The 17,162-nt window shown below is 40.6% G+C and overlaps 1 protein-coding gene across 4 annotated transcripts in view; it reads right to left on the bottom strand.

Moving 5' to 3' along the window:
- Positions 1 to 17,162, bottom strand: part of TMEM87B (transmembrane protein 87B) — a 51,534-nt gene that overhangs the window by 16,198 nt on the left and 18,174 nt on the right. For 3 of the 4 annotated variants that reach the window (XR_003794897.1, XM_029231890.1, XM_029231891.1), the window contains exons 10-15: positions 14,664 to 14,757; positions 13,057 to 13,128; positions 7,589 to 7,697; positions 7,445 to 7,503; positions 6,088 to 6,191; positions 4,708 to 4,781 (exon numbers count right to left, since the gene is read on the bottom strand). Coding sequence is in view for 3 of the 4 variants with exons in the window: in XM_029231890.1 (XP_029087723.1) it covers positions 4,708 to 4,781; positions 6,088 to 6,191; positions 7,445 to 7,503; positions 7,589 to 7,697; positions 13,057 to 13,128; positions 14,664 to 14,757 (512 nt within the window). In the remaining variant the exon portion in view is untranslated. Of the gene's footprint in view, positions 1 to 4,707; positions 4,782 to 6,087; positions 6,192 to 7,444; positions 7,504 to 7,588; positions 7,698 to 9,231; positions 9,304 to 13,056; positions 13,129 to 14,663; positions 14,758 to 17,162 lie in introns of all 4 variants that reach the window. The other variant, XM_029231892.1, reaches the window with a different exon arrangement.

Raw genomic sequence — 17,162 nt, 5'->3', positions numbered from 1 at the left:
TATATAAAAAAATCTAATTTCTGTATTTGGACATATATCCTATGATTCTGTTATATTATTCACTTATTAGTTCTACTGTATTTTTTCTTTTCTATAGACTCCTTAGGACTTTCTACATACTTAACGTTGCTGAGGAATTACCTGGCACTCCAGTGGTTAGGACTCCGTGCTTTCACTGCAGAGGGCGTGGGTTCAATCCCTGGTCGGGGAACTAACCCCACAAGCCGCGCGGCACAGCCAAAACAAAACAAAACCTTGCTGTTTGTAAATAAAGACAGGTTTACTTCTTGCTTTCCACACTTTATGCCTTTTGTATTCTTTGGGTTGGTTTGTGTTTTGCCTTTCTGCACTGGCTAGGAACTGCTGTCTGATGCTGAGTTAAAGTGGTGAGCAGATATTCGTGTACTTCGTTCCCAATCTTGGGAGGAAAGTATTCACTGTTTCACCATTAAGTATGATTTTAGCTGTAGAGTTTTTTCATACTATTCTGTAATTTGTTTGCTAAGTGGGTTTCTTTTTTAAAAAGTCATGAATAGGTGAATTCTGTGATGTGTCTTTCTGCACCTACTGAGATAATTATGTCATTTTTCTTCCTTACTCTTTAGATGAATTACACTGATTTTCAAATGTTGAAACAGCCTTGCAACCCTGGGATAAAGTCCACTTGACAATGATGGTCCTTCATTATTCTTCTAGATTTTATTTACTAAAAATAAAATAAAATAAGAGTGGTATGTGGGATCTTAGTTCCCTGACCAGGGATCGAACCTGTGCCCCCTGCAGTGGAAGCACAGAGTCTTAACCACTGGACTGCCAGGGAAGTCCGTTTAAATGAATTTTATGTCTCTACTCATGAGTGATACTGGTCTGTAACTTTCCTTTTTTTTGTCTTTGTCCGATTTTGGTATCTGAGCTGTGCTGGCCTTATAAAACAAGTTGGGAAGTATCCCTACCTCCTCTATATTCTTTTTTTTTTTTTAACATCTTCATTGGAGTATAATTACTTTACAATGGTGTGTTAGTTTCTGCTTTATAACAAAGTGAATCAGCTATACATATACATATGTCCCCATATCTCTTCCCTCTTGCGTCTCCCTCCCTCCCACGCTCCCTAACCCAGCCCTCTAGGTGGTCACAAGCACCTAGCTGATCTCCCTGTGCTAGGCGGCTGCTTCCCACTAGCTATCTATTCTACGTTTGGTAGTGTATATATGTCCATGCCACTCTCTCACTTTGTCCCAGCTTACCCTTCCCCCTCCCCGTATCCTCAAGTCCATTCTCTAGTAGGTCTGTGCCTTATTCCCGTCTTGCCCCTAGGTTCTTCATGACATTTTTTTTTTTTTAGATTCCATATATATGTGTTAGCATACAGTATTCGTTTTTCTCTTTCTGACTTACTTCGCTCTGTATGACAGACTCTAGGTCCATCCACCTCACTACAAATAACTGTTTCGTTTCTTTTTATGGCTGAGTAATATTCCATTGTATATATGTGCCACACCTTCTTTATCCATTCATCTGTTGATGGACACTTAGGCTGGTTCCAAGTCCTGGCTATTGTAAACAGAGCTGCAATGAACATTTTGGTACATGACTCTTTTTGAATTATGGTTTTCTCAGGGTATATGCCCAGTAGTGGGATTGCAGGGTCGTATGGTAGTTCTAGTTTTAGTTTTTTAAGGAAACTCCATACTGTTCTCCACAGTGGCTGTATCAATTTACATTCCCAACAACAGTGCAAGAGGGTTCCCTTTTCTCCACACCCTCTCCAGCATTTATTGTTTGTAGATTTTTTGATCATGGCCATTCTGACTGGTGTGAGATGATATCTCATTGTAGTTTTGATCTGCATTTCTCTAATGATTAGTGATGTTCAGCATCCTTTCATGTGTTTGTTGGCAATCTGTATATCTTCTCTGAAGAAATGTCTATTTAGGTCTTCTGCCCATTTTTGGATTGGGTTGTTTGTTGTTTTGATATTGAGCTGCATGAGCTGCTTGTAAATTTTGGAGATTAATCCTTTGTCAGTTGCTTCATTTGTAAATATTTTCTCCCATCCTGTCACCTCCTCTATATTCTAAAGAGGTGCATAAGATTAGAATATTTCTTCCTTAGGTATTTGAAAGCATTCACTAGTGAAGCCAGCCATTTGGGTCTGGAACTCTATGGGAAGATTTAAAATTTCAAACCCAATTTCTTTAATAAATATATGGCTATTCCAATTAGTGGCATAGGGTTAGAATTAAGATTAGGGTAGTTTCTTAAGTGTATTTCTCAAGGAATTTGTTCATTTTATCCAAATGCCCAATTTGTTCATAATAACCTCTTACTTACCCTTTCTTGCTGTAGTAATGTCCGCCCTATCTTTCCAATGTTGGAAATTTGCCTTGCTATATTTTATTTCTGGTTTAGATTACCTAGAGGTTAATCAATTTTATTAATCTTTTCAAAGAAACTACTTTTGGCTTTGCTGATTTTCTCTATTTCCCCCTGTTTTCGATTTCATTGGTGTAGACACAACTTTATTATATCCTTCCTTCTAATTACCCCAGGTTTAATTTGCCATTCTTTTTCTAGCTTCTCAAGATGGAAACATATTATCAATATGTTTTCTTGGTAATATAGGCATTTAAAGCTATTAATTTTCCTCTAAGAATTGGTTTAGCTGCATCCTGTAAAATGTGACATGTTATGCTTTTATTATCATTAGCATGAAATATTTTCTGATATTCGTTCAATCCACGAGTTACTTAGAAATTATTGCTTAATTTCTAAACATCTGATTATTTTGTAGATATCTTACCGCTGTGCATCTAATTTAACCATTGTGATCAGAAACATACTCTGTATGATTACAATCCATTGAAATATATGGAGACATTTTTAATGGCCACACATATGGTCTATCGTATTCAACGTAGACTTGAACCTTTATTCTTTGGTTGCTAAATGTAATGTTCTATAAATACCAATCAAGTCAAGTAGGTCGATGGTTTTATTCAACTCTAACTGTGACATCTGGGCCACCTCTAGATTGATCTTACTGATTTTTCCCTCAACTATGGATCACGGCTTCCAGTTTCATCCTATGTCTAGTAATTTATCATTGCATACTGGACATTGAGAATGGTATCTTATAGACTGGATTCTCTTATCTTCCTCTGGGAAGTGTTGTGTTTTGTTCTAGCAGGCAATTCAAATTATTGCTAGATCACTCTGATCTTTTGGGGATATGCTTTTATATTTGATTAGGGTTTATTTCAGTTTAGCTTTAGTCCTAGGGTAAATTTCAGTGGTCCCAGACTGTGGTCTTTACTTCTAAGGAGTGGCCCTTCTGGGGTTTTAATGGAAAGCACTTTTAACTTGTTGAGATTTGAATTTCAAACTCTGCTGTGGCAGCTGCTGAAATTTCTGTTCCGCTTCATAGCCTAATAGCTATTGTTTTCCCCCTGGCTTCTTGGAGTCTCACTTTGCACATACCCAGTTCAGGTATCAGATAAGACTAGAGAGACTTTATAGACTTTTGAATTTCCCCCTTTGTGGCTCTCTCTTTTCTGGATTTCTTCCATCAATCTCCAGACATTCTTACAGCCCCAAATTTCACTCTCCAATTCCTTGCATCAGTAAGATTATACCTGTCTGCTTGTGCTCTAGCCACTGTACTGTCTCATTGACTGGGCATGAACTCTTCTTTCATGGTTCTCTTCTTTCAACAGTGAAATCTCCTCCAGTTTCTGCCTGCTTTTCTTTGCTCTCCAGTGCCTCCAATAGTTAATTAAAAAAAAAAAAAAAATCTGTCCAGAGTTTATTCTAGCTATCAGCAGGAAGATTAGCCCCAAACAATTCATTCCATCATTATTGGAGCCAGAACTAACATACTGAATTTTAATATCTCTGCTGTGAATAAGTTTTGCAGATTTCTTTTCTTAACAGAAAAGTCAGAAAAACATGAAAGAATTAGTTGTAGGTGATAATCTGATGAGAGGAGGTAAAAGGAAGTGTGGACACTGAAGGCACACTGATTATGTTGCAAATTTTGCTGACTGGGTAGATTATAAAATTTTCACAGTACAGAAACAAAAAAAAATTGTGAAAAAGAATGTTACTAATAAGAGAAACCAAAGTAAGAGGAAGGAAGAATGGAATAAAGATAAAATTACTCTTTACATCTGAGTTACATACTAATGTTGCCGTAACAAATGCTTTAATTACAGTGTTTTGGTAAAATTAATAAAATGATAAGACACTTATGTATAAATTAATAGAAAGATGAAAACTAAAGCACTAAAACCATAATTAGAAATGCTTTGGGCATGACTGGGAAATTACAGATGTGCACAATTTTCAAGAGCAAGGAGAGGTGATACAAAGAAATTTAGCAATCATCATTAAGAAGACGAATATTGTTTAGGAGCTAAGCACAATATATACCAAATCACTCTTGTGGGAAACAGTGCAGCTATTTCAATACTTAGACTTTAAGAGCAAACATATAACAAAAGCTCAAACTATTTTAGCAATCTTGAAAATTTCATTACTGACTTCTCTTCTGTGACTGTCTACCATAATAGAGGTTTCTGCAGATACAGTTTTAAAAATATTTTACAGGAAAAAAAGTGTATCTGACCTTGCATCACAGGTAGAGGTACAATATTTCTTTGTTACAATATATGCAATGGTCATTTAATAAGAAAATATGCCACTCACTTAAATTTTCAGATGTTACCATGAATTCTTCAATTTCATCATCAGAATCATCTATTAAGGGCATGAAGGCATATCTAAATCAAAAACAAGGAGTAGTTTTACTAGTGTGTTTAAACCTGTTCAACATTCAGTTTACATCTAAAAGAGTCAGTACACACTTTAAAAAATATATACACTTAAAAAGTTTCCCATAAATTGAAATGATAAAAATTTAATTATTTTACTCTCAAATCAGCAAAGGTTACTGTGAAGAAACTGAAACTGGGGTTCCCAAACCCGTTGGTAAAAGCATCAATGGATCAAATTTCTCTGGAAGCAACTTTGAAATATCGAATGCTCAGGGAAGGGAATTTTCTGCTGTACTTTTTTCTCCATGTCAGGTTTACCTCCCTGCCCACTATTTTTACTTATCTCCTAACGAAAAGAAATTCCTAACCTGATTGGTGAAAATAAAGCACACCAATCAAGCCACATTCACTAGGTCCAAGAGCATTCAAAAAGCATTGCTGATTTAAAAAAAAAAAAAAAACATTGCTGATAATAGCAAAAAAACTAGAAACTAAGTGTCTAATAATTAGGGACTGCTTATATAAATTATGCTACAATCATATGGAATGCCAGAAAGCTATTAAAAGTAATATGGTAGGTCTATACAAGATGATAAGGAAAGACACATTTTAAACAAAGAAAGTGCAGAATAGTGTATATATGTATGTATGTACTATCATTGTTGTTGTATAATATTTAAATCTGTTTTTAATCAAAAACTCTTCTATTGAAGTATAGTTGATTTGCATGTTGTATAATTTTAAAGAGAGAGAGAAACACACACACTAGTATATACTTTTTCATTTTTTCCTAGAAGGAAGAAACTTCACAGTGCTTTGCTTGGGGAAGAGGAATGAGGCAAGGGAAGCTGTGGGGCTTCCTGTCACATGTAGTGTAAAGTACAAGTTTCTGAATTTCGCATTCAAGCTCTTTACGATTTTGCTCCCACTTTTCCTTTCCAGCTTTATGACCCGCCAGTGTAAGGGTAGTAACCAAACTGTATGGCTTGTTGGCCTCCAAAGTATGCCATGTCTGTTCCCGCTACCCCTAGAAAACCTGCACTCTTTCACAGGTCAGCCATTCACTGTCCTACTCCTTTCCTGAAGGTGTAACATAAATGCTGCCTTTTCATGGACCCCTCCCACCTTCCTGCTGGGCTTATAGACCTCTTGTTTCACTGTCCTGCGTTTGTTACATTTGTCTCCCCACTTGGCTGTATGTACACTCTTTAACAGCAAGGACCGCCTCCCCAGTCTCTACAAATGCTCTTTTAACATTGTAGCAGATGACGAACAAACCCTTGCCAAATCTGACCTTCCCTATGTTAGGTACCTCTGATTATTTGCTGATGGTCTCCACAAAAACATTATTACAATAAGGATAAGGGAAAAAAGGAAGCTCCAAAACGCATCATCAACCCAGCGTTCCATCCAATCCTATAATAAGGACAATTCAAACAAGAAAAGTTAATTTTCTGATAAACATACAGATTTCCCATTCAAATAGCACATAATGACAAGTACTAATGAAATCTTTCCAACCAGTAAGTCTTCCAAATGAATAAGCACACGTTTTTCCGAGAAACATAAAAACTAAGAAATGCTATCTCTATAAAATCATTATGCTTACTTCAGTAATATTAATGCTTACTTCAGCCTTATAACCAATATAATGAATAAAATCCTAACAAATTATATAGCATCGTAAAAAGAATTAGAGGGACCTCCCTGTTGGCGCAGTGGTTAAGAATCTGCCTGCCAATGCAGGGGACACAGGTTCAAGCCCTGGTCCGGGAAGACCCCACATGCCACGGAGCAACTAAGCCTGTGCACCACAACTACTGAGCCTGCACTCTAAAGCCCGTGAGCCACAACTACTGAGCCCATGTGCCACAACTACTGAAGCCCGCGCACCTAGAGCCCGAGCTCCGCAACAGGAGAAGCCACTGCAATGAGAAGCCCATGCACCACAATGAAGAGTAGCCCCCGCTCGCCGCAACTAGAGAAAGTCCGCACACAGCAACGAAGACCCAACACAGCCAAAAATAAATAAATTAATTAAAAAAAAAAAGAATTAGAGTTTAAAAGGGCTTCAGAGGTCAATTATTTTCTAGACAAGAACAGTTTCTTCTCTCACTAACTTATCCCTACAGCAGCAGAAGTCCAGGGTTTTCAGAGGGCTCTTTATAATTATTTATATAGAACTAGAGACTATTTCCAAATCAAGAAACCCCCAAGAGGGTCTTTTATTATTTTAAGTCTGAGAAATGTATCTTCTTCTAACTAGAGAATCCATGGAGGGTATCTCCTGAATGTTCATAATGAGGATACCATCCTAGAAACATGTCAGGCTTAAGGTTTACAGTCCTAAGTACAAAACAACCCAATTACACTGTGTGCTGGAAGAAAAAGATTTCCCGTTACCTAAAATTATACAGGGGGAGGATTCCTTTTCAAAATATACAAAAAGAAGTTGAGAAAAGGGCATAATTGGAAAAGGAGATTTAAGAGGAACTTTTTCAGACATTTAAAGAAGGCAAATGTTTTTATAATTCTATACAAAATAATTCCAAGTAAAGAAAATCTCCACTAAAATTACCTGTCTACAAACACAAAATTCTTCAAACTTACACAAAATAAAATAGAATAATTAAAAATGAAAACTGTTTAAATAGGAAGATTATACTTACTGATTGACATTTTGCAATTCTAAATGTCTTCGTTGTCCACACCATAAACACTACAGATGCTGAAACACACCAAAAAAAGTCAATCAGTGAAAGAATATGCAATACTAAAATAATGTATTTTAAAAGAAAAGTTAGATAGCTTACCCAGTATGGCAAAGATCAGGGTATTTGTAAAGTGCCTGTACAAAGAAAATTTCACTGTGTTCTTTCTTAGCCTTAGAGTCTTCATAGTTTGTGCCAAACTTATAAAAATGTGAAAAAAGTTAAGGAAAAAAATTTAAATAGTAATATACAGTTAAGATAAAAAACAAAATAAGAATCTTCTGCTACATTTCCAAAATTAGCACTGCTATATATAACTCCTATCATTTAAAACTAATAAACACACAGAAAATGTTGTCTTATCCAATATTGTATAATTATGATACCAATTTCATCACAGATATTGTTTTACAATATACCACTGTCTGAACTAAGTAAACACACTTCAAGGAAAAAAAACATAAGCAAGAAGACCTATGACGTGCTCCTTCAATGCCAAGTTCTTGAAACAGAGAACAGAGCAGGACACACACTAAATGCCAAGTCCCCCTTAGGCCAGACACTCTTTACAGATCCCATCATGACATGCCATTTGGCATGTGCTTTTCTGTCTGTTTCTTTCTTATTTTGTTGTTTCTGGTCTATTCTTATTTTATCCTCCGAATGACCATAATTAAGAAGTTACGTCATCTGCCAATTCCATTTTATAAATTGAAACTGAAATATGTCAAGTAACACAAATCTGGACTTAGGTAAAAAGAGACTTTACTGAAGAGATTATTGCAATAGGGAGAATGTTCCGACTACAAGATCCGAGAGAGTCCCAAAGGTCAGGCAGGGAAGGGCTTTGCTTTTATAGGGAGGAGTAAACAGGTGTCGAGAGCAGCAGGTGTGAGAAGTGGGTGGGGCCTGACGGGACAGTTGCTCAGAGAATGACTTTCCTTGAAGTCTGCAGGTTTTCAGGAGGGGCCATGAAGGAGGGCTGCGGGTGGATGAAAGCTCGGGAACCCAGGGGAAGGAGAAGGCTTAGTTTGGTTCAGTCTGGTATTTTGTCCGGATTGGTCAGTGGGTACATAGGTCTGTGTCTGGCCCTGTCACAAGTGAACATGGGGGCACCTGGGAGTCTCCTCGAAGTCCTATGGGGAAAGGCACCTGTCTGTATTGACAGTAAGCCTTTTCCCGGAACACGAAAGGGTGGAGGCTGTCTTAACCACGGCTGTTCCAGGAGCACAGGGCTCAGGTAAAGTGCGACACTGTCAGGTACAAAGAAGCTGAAAGAGGCTTGTCCACTGGCTCCTCAGTAGTGCAGCTGTGCTCAAGCCAGAGCTCTGTAAACGGGAGCTGCTTCCTCTGCAGCACCTGCCAAGCCCCGTTCAGGGACCACACTCCGAACATACATAACAGAGTTGAGCAAAGGAATGGGAGTGGCACAGTTTGCACTTAGGCCTCCTATTTAAATTCCAAATACTTCACTCATCAAAAACCTTCACTTTAGTACTAAAACTACCAAAGCTGCTTTTCAATCTTTCTGAATGACCAATAAGTTTCAACAGAAGATCAATTTCTAAAATAGCACAACTCAACCAATTAGGCCTACTGTCAGAATTTACAGACATGCAAATATGCTTTATTCAATAAACATGATCAAGACCGAATACTTCTGAAGCAGTAGTGAAAGCACACAGGCCCCACCATCCTGACAAGAGAAGCACCTTGAACGTGCTGCTGCGCTAGGAAAAGGATATCCACCAGCACAAGCTAGAGTCAAGAAGAGACAGAGGGAGGCTGGCCAGGAGCACAAGATCAGAATCATTTGCCTGCAGCAAAACAGCAAAAGAATCAAACAAGCAGGAGAAAAGAGGCAGAAGGCTGTGGCTTTGGGCGCTCTCAGGCTATTTTTTTCTATTAATGTAGAATTAGATTCTTACAGGAGGAGCTAGATGAGGTTCACCAAAGGTGAAGGAAGCAGGGTCATTATCCCAGCACTCAATTCTATAAGGACGTAGTCCTGCTTCTTTGCTTGTCATTGGTAATCATTTAGGAAATCCACTACCTTTTTGTACAGAGAAAGCAGACTTTTCATCTCAGTAATGAAAATTACCAAACGGCAATCTAAAAGCAAACGTCAGAAATTCAGGTTGAGGCAGAAATGGATGATGCTAAATTTCCTTTCTCTCACCATGAAATACTAACCAAGAGAACTTTAATTTCTGGATTTCTTTATGACTTTTACCTCAAACATGTTTATTAAAAACATTATTAATTAAGCAAGCTAAATCTTTCCCCTTATTTTCCTTATCTCCCCATCCCAATCTGGCTCATTATGTGTTGGACCAAAGCCACTGCTGTCCATAAAGGTGGTAAGTTACCCTCATTCAAATCCAGATGGAATTAGAGCGTTTACAGCCACTTTCCTCTGGAATTTTCTGCCAAGTTGCATTACTATGTATTTTTCCCAATGAACCAATGTACCACCTTGGAGATGATTAAGAACAAGAATACTTTGAAATACATATCTGTAAATTACCAGGAGAAAAGATAATACAGATTTTTTAAATGCAAAGTTTACAAGGCTCTAAGCATATACAAGTTTAGAAATAAGACAACTCCAAAATGAAGAGATGTCTTAAGCTCATTTTCTAAACTCACAATGACAGAAGAGAAGACATGAAGATTAGAGACAGTAACGCTGAGCCCAGTAGCTAGTTCACCTCCCCTGCAATTCTGCCTGTCCAGGTCCCAGGATGTTCGCACTGCCTGCCCCTTATCCTCAAGTCAGGTGAGAATCCCTGACAAGCGATGAAGCCGGGGCTTCGGCAGAGCGGGCTCCACACTGGGGATGAGTACTCAGAGCTGGAACCCTGCTCACCTGCAGAACTGAGGAACGGACTTCACCTTTTGAACAACTGAATGACTCTACATGGTTTTTTTTAGAGTAGAGAATATGAAAAATTACATTAGAGTCAGAAATTTTTACAACTCGGAGAAGATCAGATTTATATTACTATAATTTTATTCAGTAAACTTGGATTCTCAACTGGTAGCTCTCAACAGAAGTAGAATCCAGTTTTCAAGCAAGTTGATCGAAACAACTCTTTAAATCAGGTATTATCCCTTTACTAGACACCCCTCGGACACTAGGGGCTTGGACGTAATTTAGGAGGTCTGCAAATGCCTCACTGTAGGAAGAACTCCTCGTGTGAATGAAGTGTGTGTTTATATATAATCTGTGAAGAGGCTCCACAGCTTTCATCAGATTTGCAAAGGCATCTCTGCTGCCAGAACCCAAACAAGGCTAAGAACCACTGCTTTCGAGAATAAAAATAAATTAAAAGATTTTTGTTTTGTTTTTAACTTGGAAGCATATCGAGAATTCACAAACGGGGAATTTAAAGAATAGATAAGACCGGGTTTACCCAAAAGGAGCTCAGAAAATCCTACTAACAGTGTTACACCTGTTAGCGCACCTTCAGAAAGGGACAGCTTCCTGTAGAGAAGGGACACAGGCAATTTTAAGCCCTCCGGCCCTCCCTGTGAGAGACAAAGATGAGAACATGGAAAGAAACACAAGGAAAACAAAATCACATTTTACGTTAAAAGCTAAAAGACAGGGCTTCCCTGGTGGCGCAGTGGTTGTGAATCTGCCTGCTAATGCAGGGGACACGGGTTCGAGCCCTGGTCTGGGAGGATCCCACATGCCGCGGAGCAACTAGGCCCGTGAGCCACAACTACTGAGCCTGCGCGTCTGGAGCCTGTGCTCCGCAACAAGAGAGGCCGCAATAGTGAGAGGCCCGCGCATCGCGATGAACAGTGGCCCCCGCTTGCCACAACTAGAGAAAGCCCTCGCACAGAAACGAAGCCCCAACACAGCAAAAATAAATAAATAAATTAATAAACTCCTACCCCGAACATCTTCTTTAAAAAAAAAAAAAAAAGCTAAAAGACAATTATCAAAGACAATAGCAACAAAAAGAACTGTGTAAAAATAAAAGCTTATGAGTTTCAAAGAGGACATAAATGTCAACGAAACAGATACAAATAATGTTCTGGATCCGCAGAACCCAGCATTCTGCTCTGACCAGGTCGTAGTTTCTCTAGAATCCCTCCCATTTCCACGAATGCACTTTACAGGGTCCTGCCTAGGAGAGGAAAACAGTGGAATTGCCCAGACTCCACTGGAGTCACTCAGTCAGCGAGGAGGAGCCTCAAGGATCGGTTAACACTGTCTCTGAAACTTTTCCTGCTGTGCTATGGCCTCTGGCCCACCACCTCCAGCGAACCCACTCTCTTGCTGTCCGCCGTGACCCCTGGAATGAACCAGGCAGACAGGTGCGCCTCGGGAACTCATGTCTCTGCAGCGCTAGCCACTGCTGAGCACCCCTCCTTACCAAAGCTTTCCTAGCCTCCACCCCAGGACGACTTCCTGGTTCTCCCACCTCCCTTCGCCCTGGACTTCCGTCCATGCATGTTTCTGCCCCACGAGGCACTATCCTGGTTCCTCTCCACTTGCTGGTCTACCTGTTCTTCTTGGGTCACTTCCACGGCTGCGACCCTCTCCCACACAAAGCTGACTCCCACCTTTGTCACCAGCTCTGACTCCTCTTGCTAAGCCAGGCTGGGACTTCCAACTCTCTTCTTCACACTAATGCCCCGGGCAGCTCAACCCTCACCCACTGTGGTCCCTTATCCATGTTTACCACCCTGAGAATGGCAACACTGGTCCAGCCACCTACTTGAGACATGCATGCCTTCCTGGGAGCCCTCTCTCCCTTTCCCCACCCATTTCTAGCCAGCTTGTCATCCAGAGTCCTTCTTCCATTTCCTCTGCCCCACTTCTAACCCTCACTATCCCTCCTTTGGCCCACTGCAAAGGACTCCTTACTAGACTTCCCAGCTCTAGACTCTCCTTTCCCAGGCCTTTTTTAAAATGCCATCCTTGAGTTCTTTCTTAAAGATTTCATCATGTCAGTCACCTGTACAGCCTCAGCTACTTGCTACTTTCCACCTTCTAAACCCTCGAGCATGTCATTCTATCCTTCCCTTCTGGTCCCACCTTCCACGATGCTCCTACACACGTTACCTACAGGCAAGCTACTCTGAGACATCGTGCCACTGTCCCTATATTTCCATGCTTCCAACTATTTGGTCCCCTTAAATCTTCCCAGAATGCTTTCCCCTCAGTTCTTTTCCTAGTAAACCCCGATTTGTCCACTCAGTCTCAATTAAAATGTCACCATCTCCCTGAAATCTTTCCTGATTTTCACCCTGGAGTAAATTTCTCTTTCCTCTGTCTGCACCGCACCTCTCTAACGTGGCAATTACTATTGCTATGTTGCTCCTAGTTATGTATTTTTCTTCCCTACCAGATCGCTCAATATGTGCATTTAAGTTTGCTGAACTAATAGAAAAAATAAGGATATTTTTTGTTTGAGGAATCGTTACTTTTTCACCTTCAACTAAATTTCTATATTGAGGTAACAATAATGCATGAGTATATTTCTATTATTATTACACACTAAAAATAATCCGATTTTAATGATACAACAATTTTAGGACACAGTAAAGGATATGAACCATACAAAAATGGAGTCAATAACGGCTAAAATAATGTCACCAAATACAACAGCTAAATGGTTAGAACCCTGAAAAATAAAAATAGGGAAAAAAATCTGAATGTAAAAGTTTCATTGTATTATAATTATCATCTGATGAAGAAAAACAATTTATCTCATATCATTGTTTTATAAAAGGCCACATAAAAGATGTTATTGCCTAACAGAATTGTGTTTGAGCACATGGAAGTTACCTGTTTTGGTGTCAACAAATGTTTGTCATCAACTTGTCCCGTGATAACGTAAAAGTGTGTTATAAAGTGGCAAATAAAACACAGCGCATCCCACCCAACTCAGGTCAACCATTTCAATCTCTGCCCTCTCCGCACCAAACCTGCAGCCACGGCTCCTAAAGAAACGCACTCCTCGTCATCCCCACGTGTGTGAAAGGACGTGCAAAAAGTAAAATAAGGAAAAGGAACTGTGTGGAACGGTATAAACAAACCATAGGCTGGATGCATACTCAAGAGCTGACGGAGAATCATATTTAAAACGGTCACATCTAAGATGCTGACTGTGTAAAATTTTAAAGAAATACAATGCAATCTATCCGTGGGATGTTTATCCTTTCCATTTTCTTTCTAGCAAAGATTAGTTTTCTGTGAATTATACATGTAAATGCAAAGTTCTTCATTATTATGTAAGAGTAAAAATAAATGCACCTTTCAAGGAGCAGGTGTATCTAACCCAGAATGCAGATGTGTCAAAGACACCAGAAGAAGAGTGAAGCTTTTAACATTATTGGACAAATGTCCTGCTTTAAGGGTCAGATCAACCTACATGAAGTAGACGTATGCGGCAATATACAGATTATTCACTCTGTGCACAGTGATCTGATTTAAACATCTAATCCAAAAGACGTTCTGAGTAAGAATTACAAGGTTCTCTGGATCAAGTAAAAATATAATAAGCTTCTTAATCACTCAGTTGTCAGCCATATTGTTAAGGAAAACCTAGAGCTAGAAATGTAGGGGTCTTCACAGATACAAATATTCGCTCTTCTCTAGAGTAAAGCATTGCTGCCCATGTTGCTAGAGCCGTTTCTCCCCAGAACACTACCTCCTCCTGGTTTTTCCAAGCGTGGAGTCTACTGAATCCCGCAAATTCTGAGCCCACAAGAGTCAGGGAAAACTTACAACCAAAGGAGACTTTAAAAAGCAATGACACATAATATCTGTATGCACAAAAGGTAAAATTAACTGTTCTTCACTTACACGTTTAAGCCAAGGGTTAAGGGAGAAATGAATGTGTTCAGACTACATAATGACAAAGATGAATGTTCTTCGTGAAGAGCAACCACGAACATTTTTGAGATGGAGCTAATTCATAGGATGACGTCAGGTGGTGCCTTCATAACCACATCATTTAAAAAAGTGCTCTGTTTAGCCTTATACTTTCAGGACGTATTAAAAAAGGGAAAGAGTCCACGGGGGGGAAAATAAACTCAAATTGGGCCTTTATCACAAATTTCCTATCTTTAAAAATTCATCTCAGGAGATAGAAAGTAAAATCGTATTTCACAGCAACGACAAAAAAAAGTGCAAGTGGAATGATGTAGTTTTTACCCCAATGACTCTTATCACGCCTTCAGTAGCCGCAAAGACAAAGTAAAGGATCCCCAGTCCGATGACCCGGTGCATGACTGTTCCTAGACGAGGCCTGGTACAAGGAGGAGCAAACAGAAAAAAGAGAAAGAAGAAGCAAGGTAAGTAAAATGTATCCGACTACAGTAACTGGCCCCATTTCCAACACCAGGGACGTCACTATCCAATCACGTCAGTCCCTTCCCGCCTCGGAGGTACTCTGTTTTGGGAAACAGCATTGTTTCCTGGGAAGAAGGCAGAAACAGGCTCAGGGAAATCTGGCCTCCTTCTCTAGGACTTGAAGCTGTACTGATGCCTATGAAGCAACAATTTTGAGGCCAGAGGATCTTGCTGCTGAAATCCAAGCAACATGATTAACATAACCCAGGTACTATGTCTATAGAATGGACGAGAAGAGTGATGAAACCTAGGAAGAAAGTGCCAACTTCTAAGTGCCACTGGCAGAAATAATCATTTAATTCTTTCACTAACAGAGATTGTAAAGTGTTCTGAGATGTGTCTTGTCAGCGATAATCCACTGATTCTATGACTTGGGCAGAGAAATAGCAGCATGTCAGGAGATCGAATCCCACTGCCTTCCCCTCTCAATACTCCCAAACGACAGTCCGGAAAGACTTCAGCTTTCATTCTTCGGATTGAAAAGCATTAAAATAACACTTTTGATTCTTTGAAAGTATAAATGAGTTGAGAACGTGCAAAGACGATGATTTTTGCGATTAGTCATTTGAAAATAGAACTGAAATTTCGAGAATTCCCTGGTGGTCCAATGGTTAGGACGCGGCGCTTTCACTGCCGTGGGCCCAAGTTCAATCCCTGGTCGGGGAACTAAGGTCCCTCAGGCCGCACAGCGTGGCCAAAAAAAAAAAAAAAAATAACTGAAATTTCATGACACTTGCAAGTCAGAATTTATTGTGAATACGTTTTAACTCAAAAACCCTCTTTTCAGAGTAATTAGAAGAAAAAACTGGTTTTGAAAAAAAAATACTTATGATAGTCATTTTAAAACAAATCTAAGTAAAAACTGAACTAATACCCATAGCTCATATTTCAGACAATTTATCTAACCTAGTTCATCTAAATTCTGGTTCACTATAGCCAGCTTACTGGAACCCTGCAACAGCCAGAGCTGTTACCGCTTTGTAAGGGTTGAACACAAGTTGACAGCGAAGGGATTCAGTCAAAAAGGGCTGAGCCCTCACCCACCAGCTCAATCTTCTATCCCTTCTCAGCCACCACCCTCTGCACCCTGGCACCCGATGCTCATGACTACAACTGTGAGTTGCCACTGGGACCCACAGGGTTTTGTGTTCTATATACTGTACTAAGGCCAAAAAACAAAAGAAAGCAAAACAAACGAAAAGAAGGTTTCCTCGCTACAGTCTTGGTAATTGCACCAGTCCGGAGCTCAGAAGCACACGTGCGTGCATTAGTGCACGCTTACTGAGTGCACGCTGTGTGCCGCCCAGCCCACCGGGGCCTTGGGATACAGCAGGACACAATACAGGGAAGTCACACACAAGTGGGGGGAAGAGACAATAAATGCTAAGAAACACATCAAAAGGCATGAGGGACTAGAGTGATGGAGGATGGGCACTGATTAGGGTCCCAAAGGGCCATCCTCCCTGGGGGGTGATGGTGAGGCAGAGAACTAAAGGAAGTGAGGGAGCAAACCACGCCTGGGATCCGGGGGGGAAGCTGACAAGCAGAGGCCTTTCCTGCACTGTGAGACAAGTGTCTGCTGGGTTTAAGGAACAGTGAGAGCAAGAAAAGCAGCAGGAGGGAGCAGAGTGTTTGGAGGGAGAGTGGCAGGAGATGAGGTCAGCCATCGGAGAAGCCACAAGATGGAATTTGGGTTTCATTGAGTGAAATGAGCAGAAAAGTAATGAAATTGGAGTTACGTCTTAAGAGAATCATCTTGGCTGCTGCTGTGTTTGAAAAGACTGACAGGAGACCAGGGCAGAAGTGGGGAAACCAGTTTGGAGGCTACTGGAGTGTAGTCTCGGCAGGAGAAGATGGTGGCCTGGACCAGGGTGGTGGCTGTGGAGGGGCGGGATGGGCTCATTCTGGACACGTTCATCAGTCAGAGCCACGGAACTGGATGAGAAAGCCTCGGGGATGCCGGTCACTAGAGAAGAGGTCTGGGGCCTGAGCCCAGGGCCCCCCAACGCTGGAGCTCGGGAAGAAGAGGGGGCTCCAGCACAGGAGACCCTGAAGGAGGCTCCACGACCAGGCACCTGCACGGGGGCTGAGCGGGGGCCCTGCGATTCGGCAAGGAGAGGTCAAGGTGACCTTGACAGGCGCAGTCTCAGTGGAGGAATGGGGCCAAACCTCACAAGGACAGAAAACGAGGGAAGTGGAAGCGGCCAAGTACAGACAACAGATCTGAAAAATGCTGCTGCACCCAGGGGAAAAGCAATGAAGGAGAAGCAGAGGAGAGGGCCAACTGGGTTCAAGGGAGGG

This window comes from Monodon monoceros, unplaced genomic scaffold (genome assembly GCF_005190385.1).
Source record: "Monodon monoceros isolate NGI ecotype Baffin Bay Population unplaced genomic scaffold, NGI_Narwhal_1 Super_Scaffold_19, whole genome shotgun sequence".
NCBI classification, from domain to species: Eukaryota; Metazoa; Chordata; class Mammalia; order Artiodactyla; family Monodontidae; genus Monodon; species Monodon monoceros.
The sequence above is the reverse complement of the archived record's forward strand: the minus strand, read 5'-3'. Positions and strand labels throughout refer to the sequence as shown.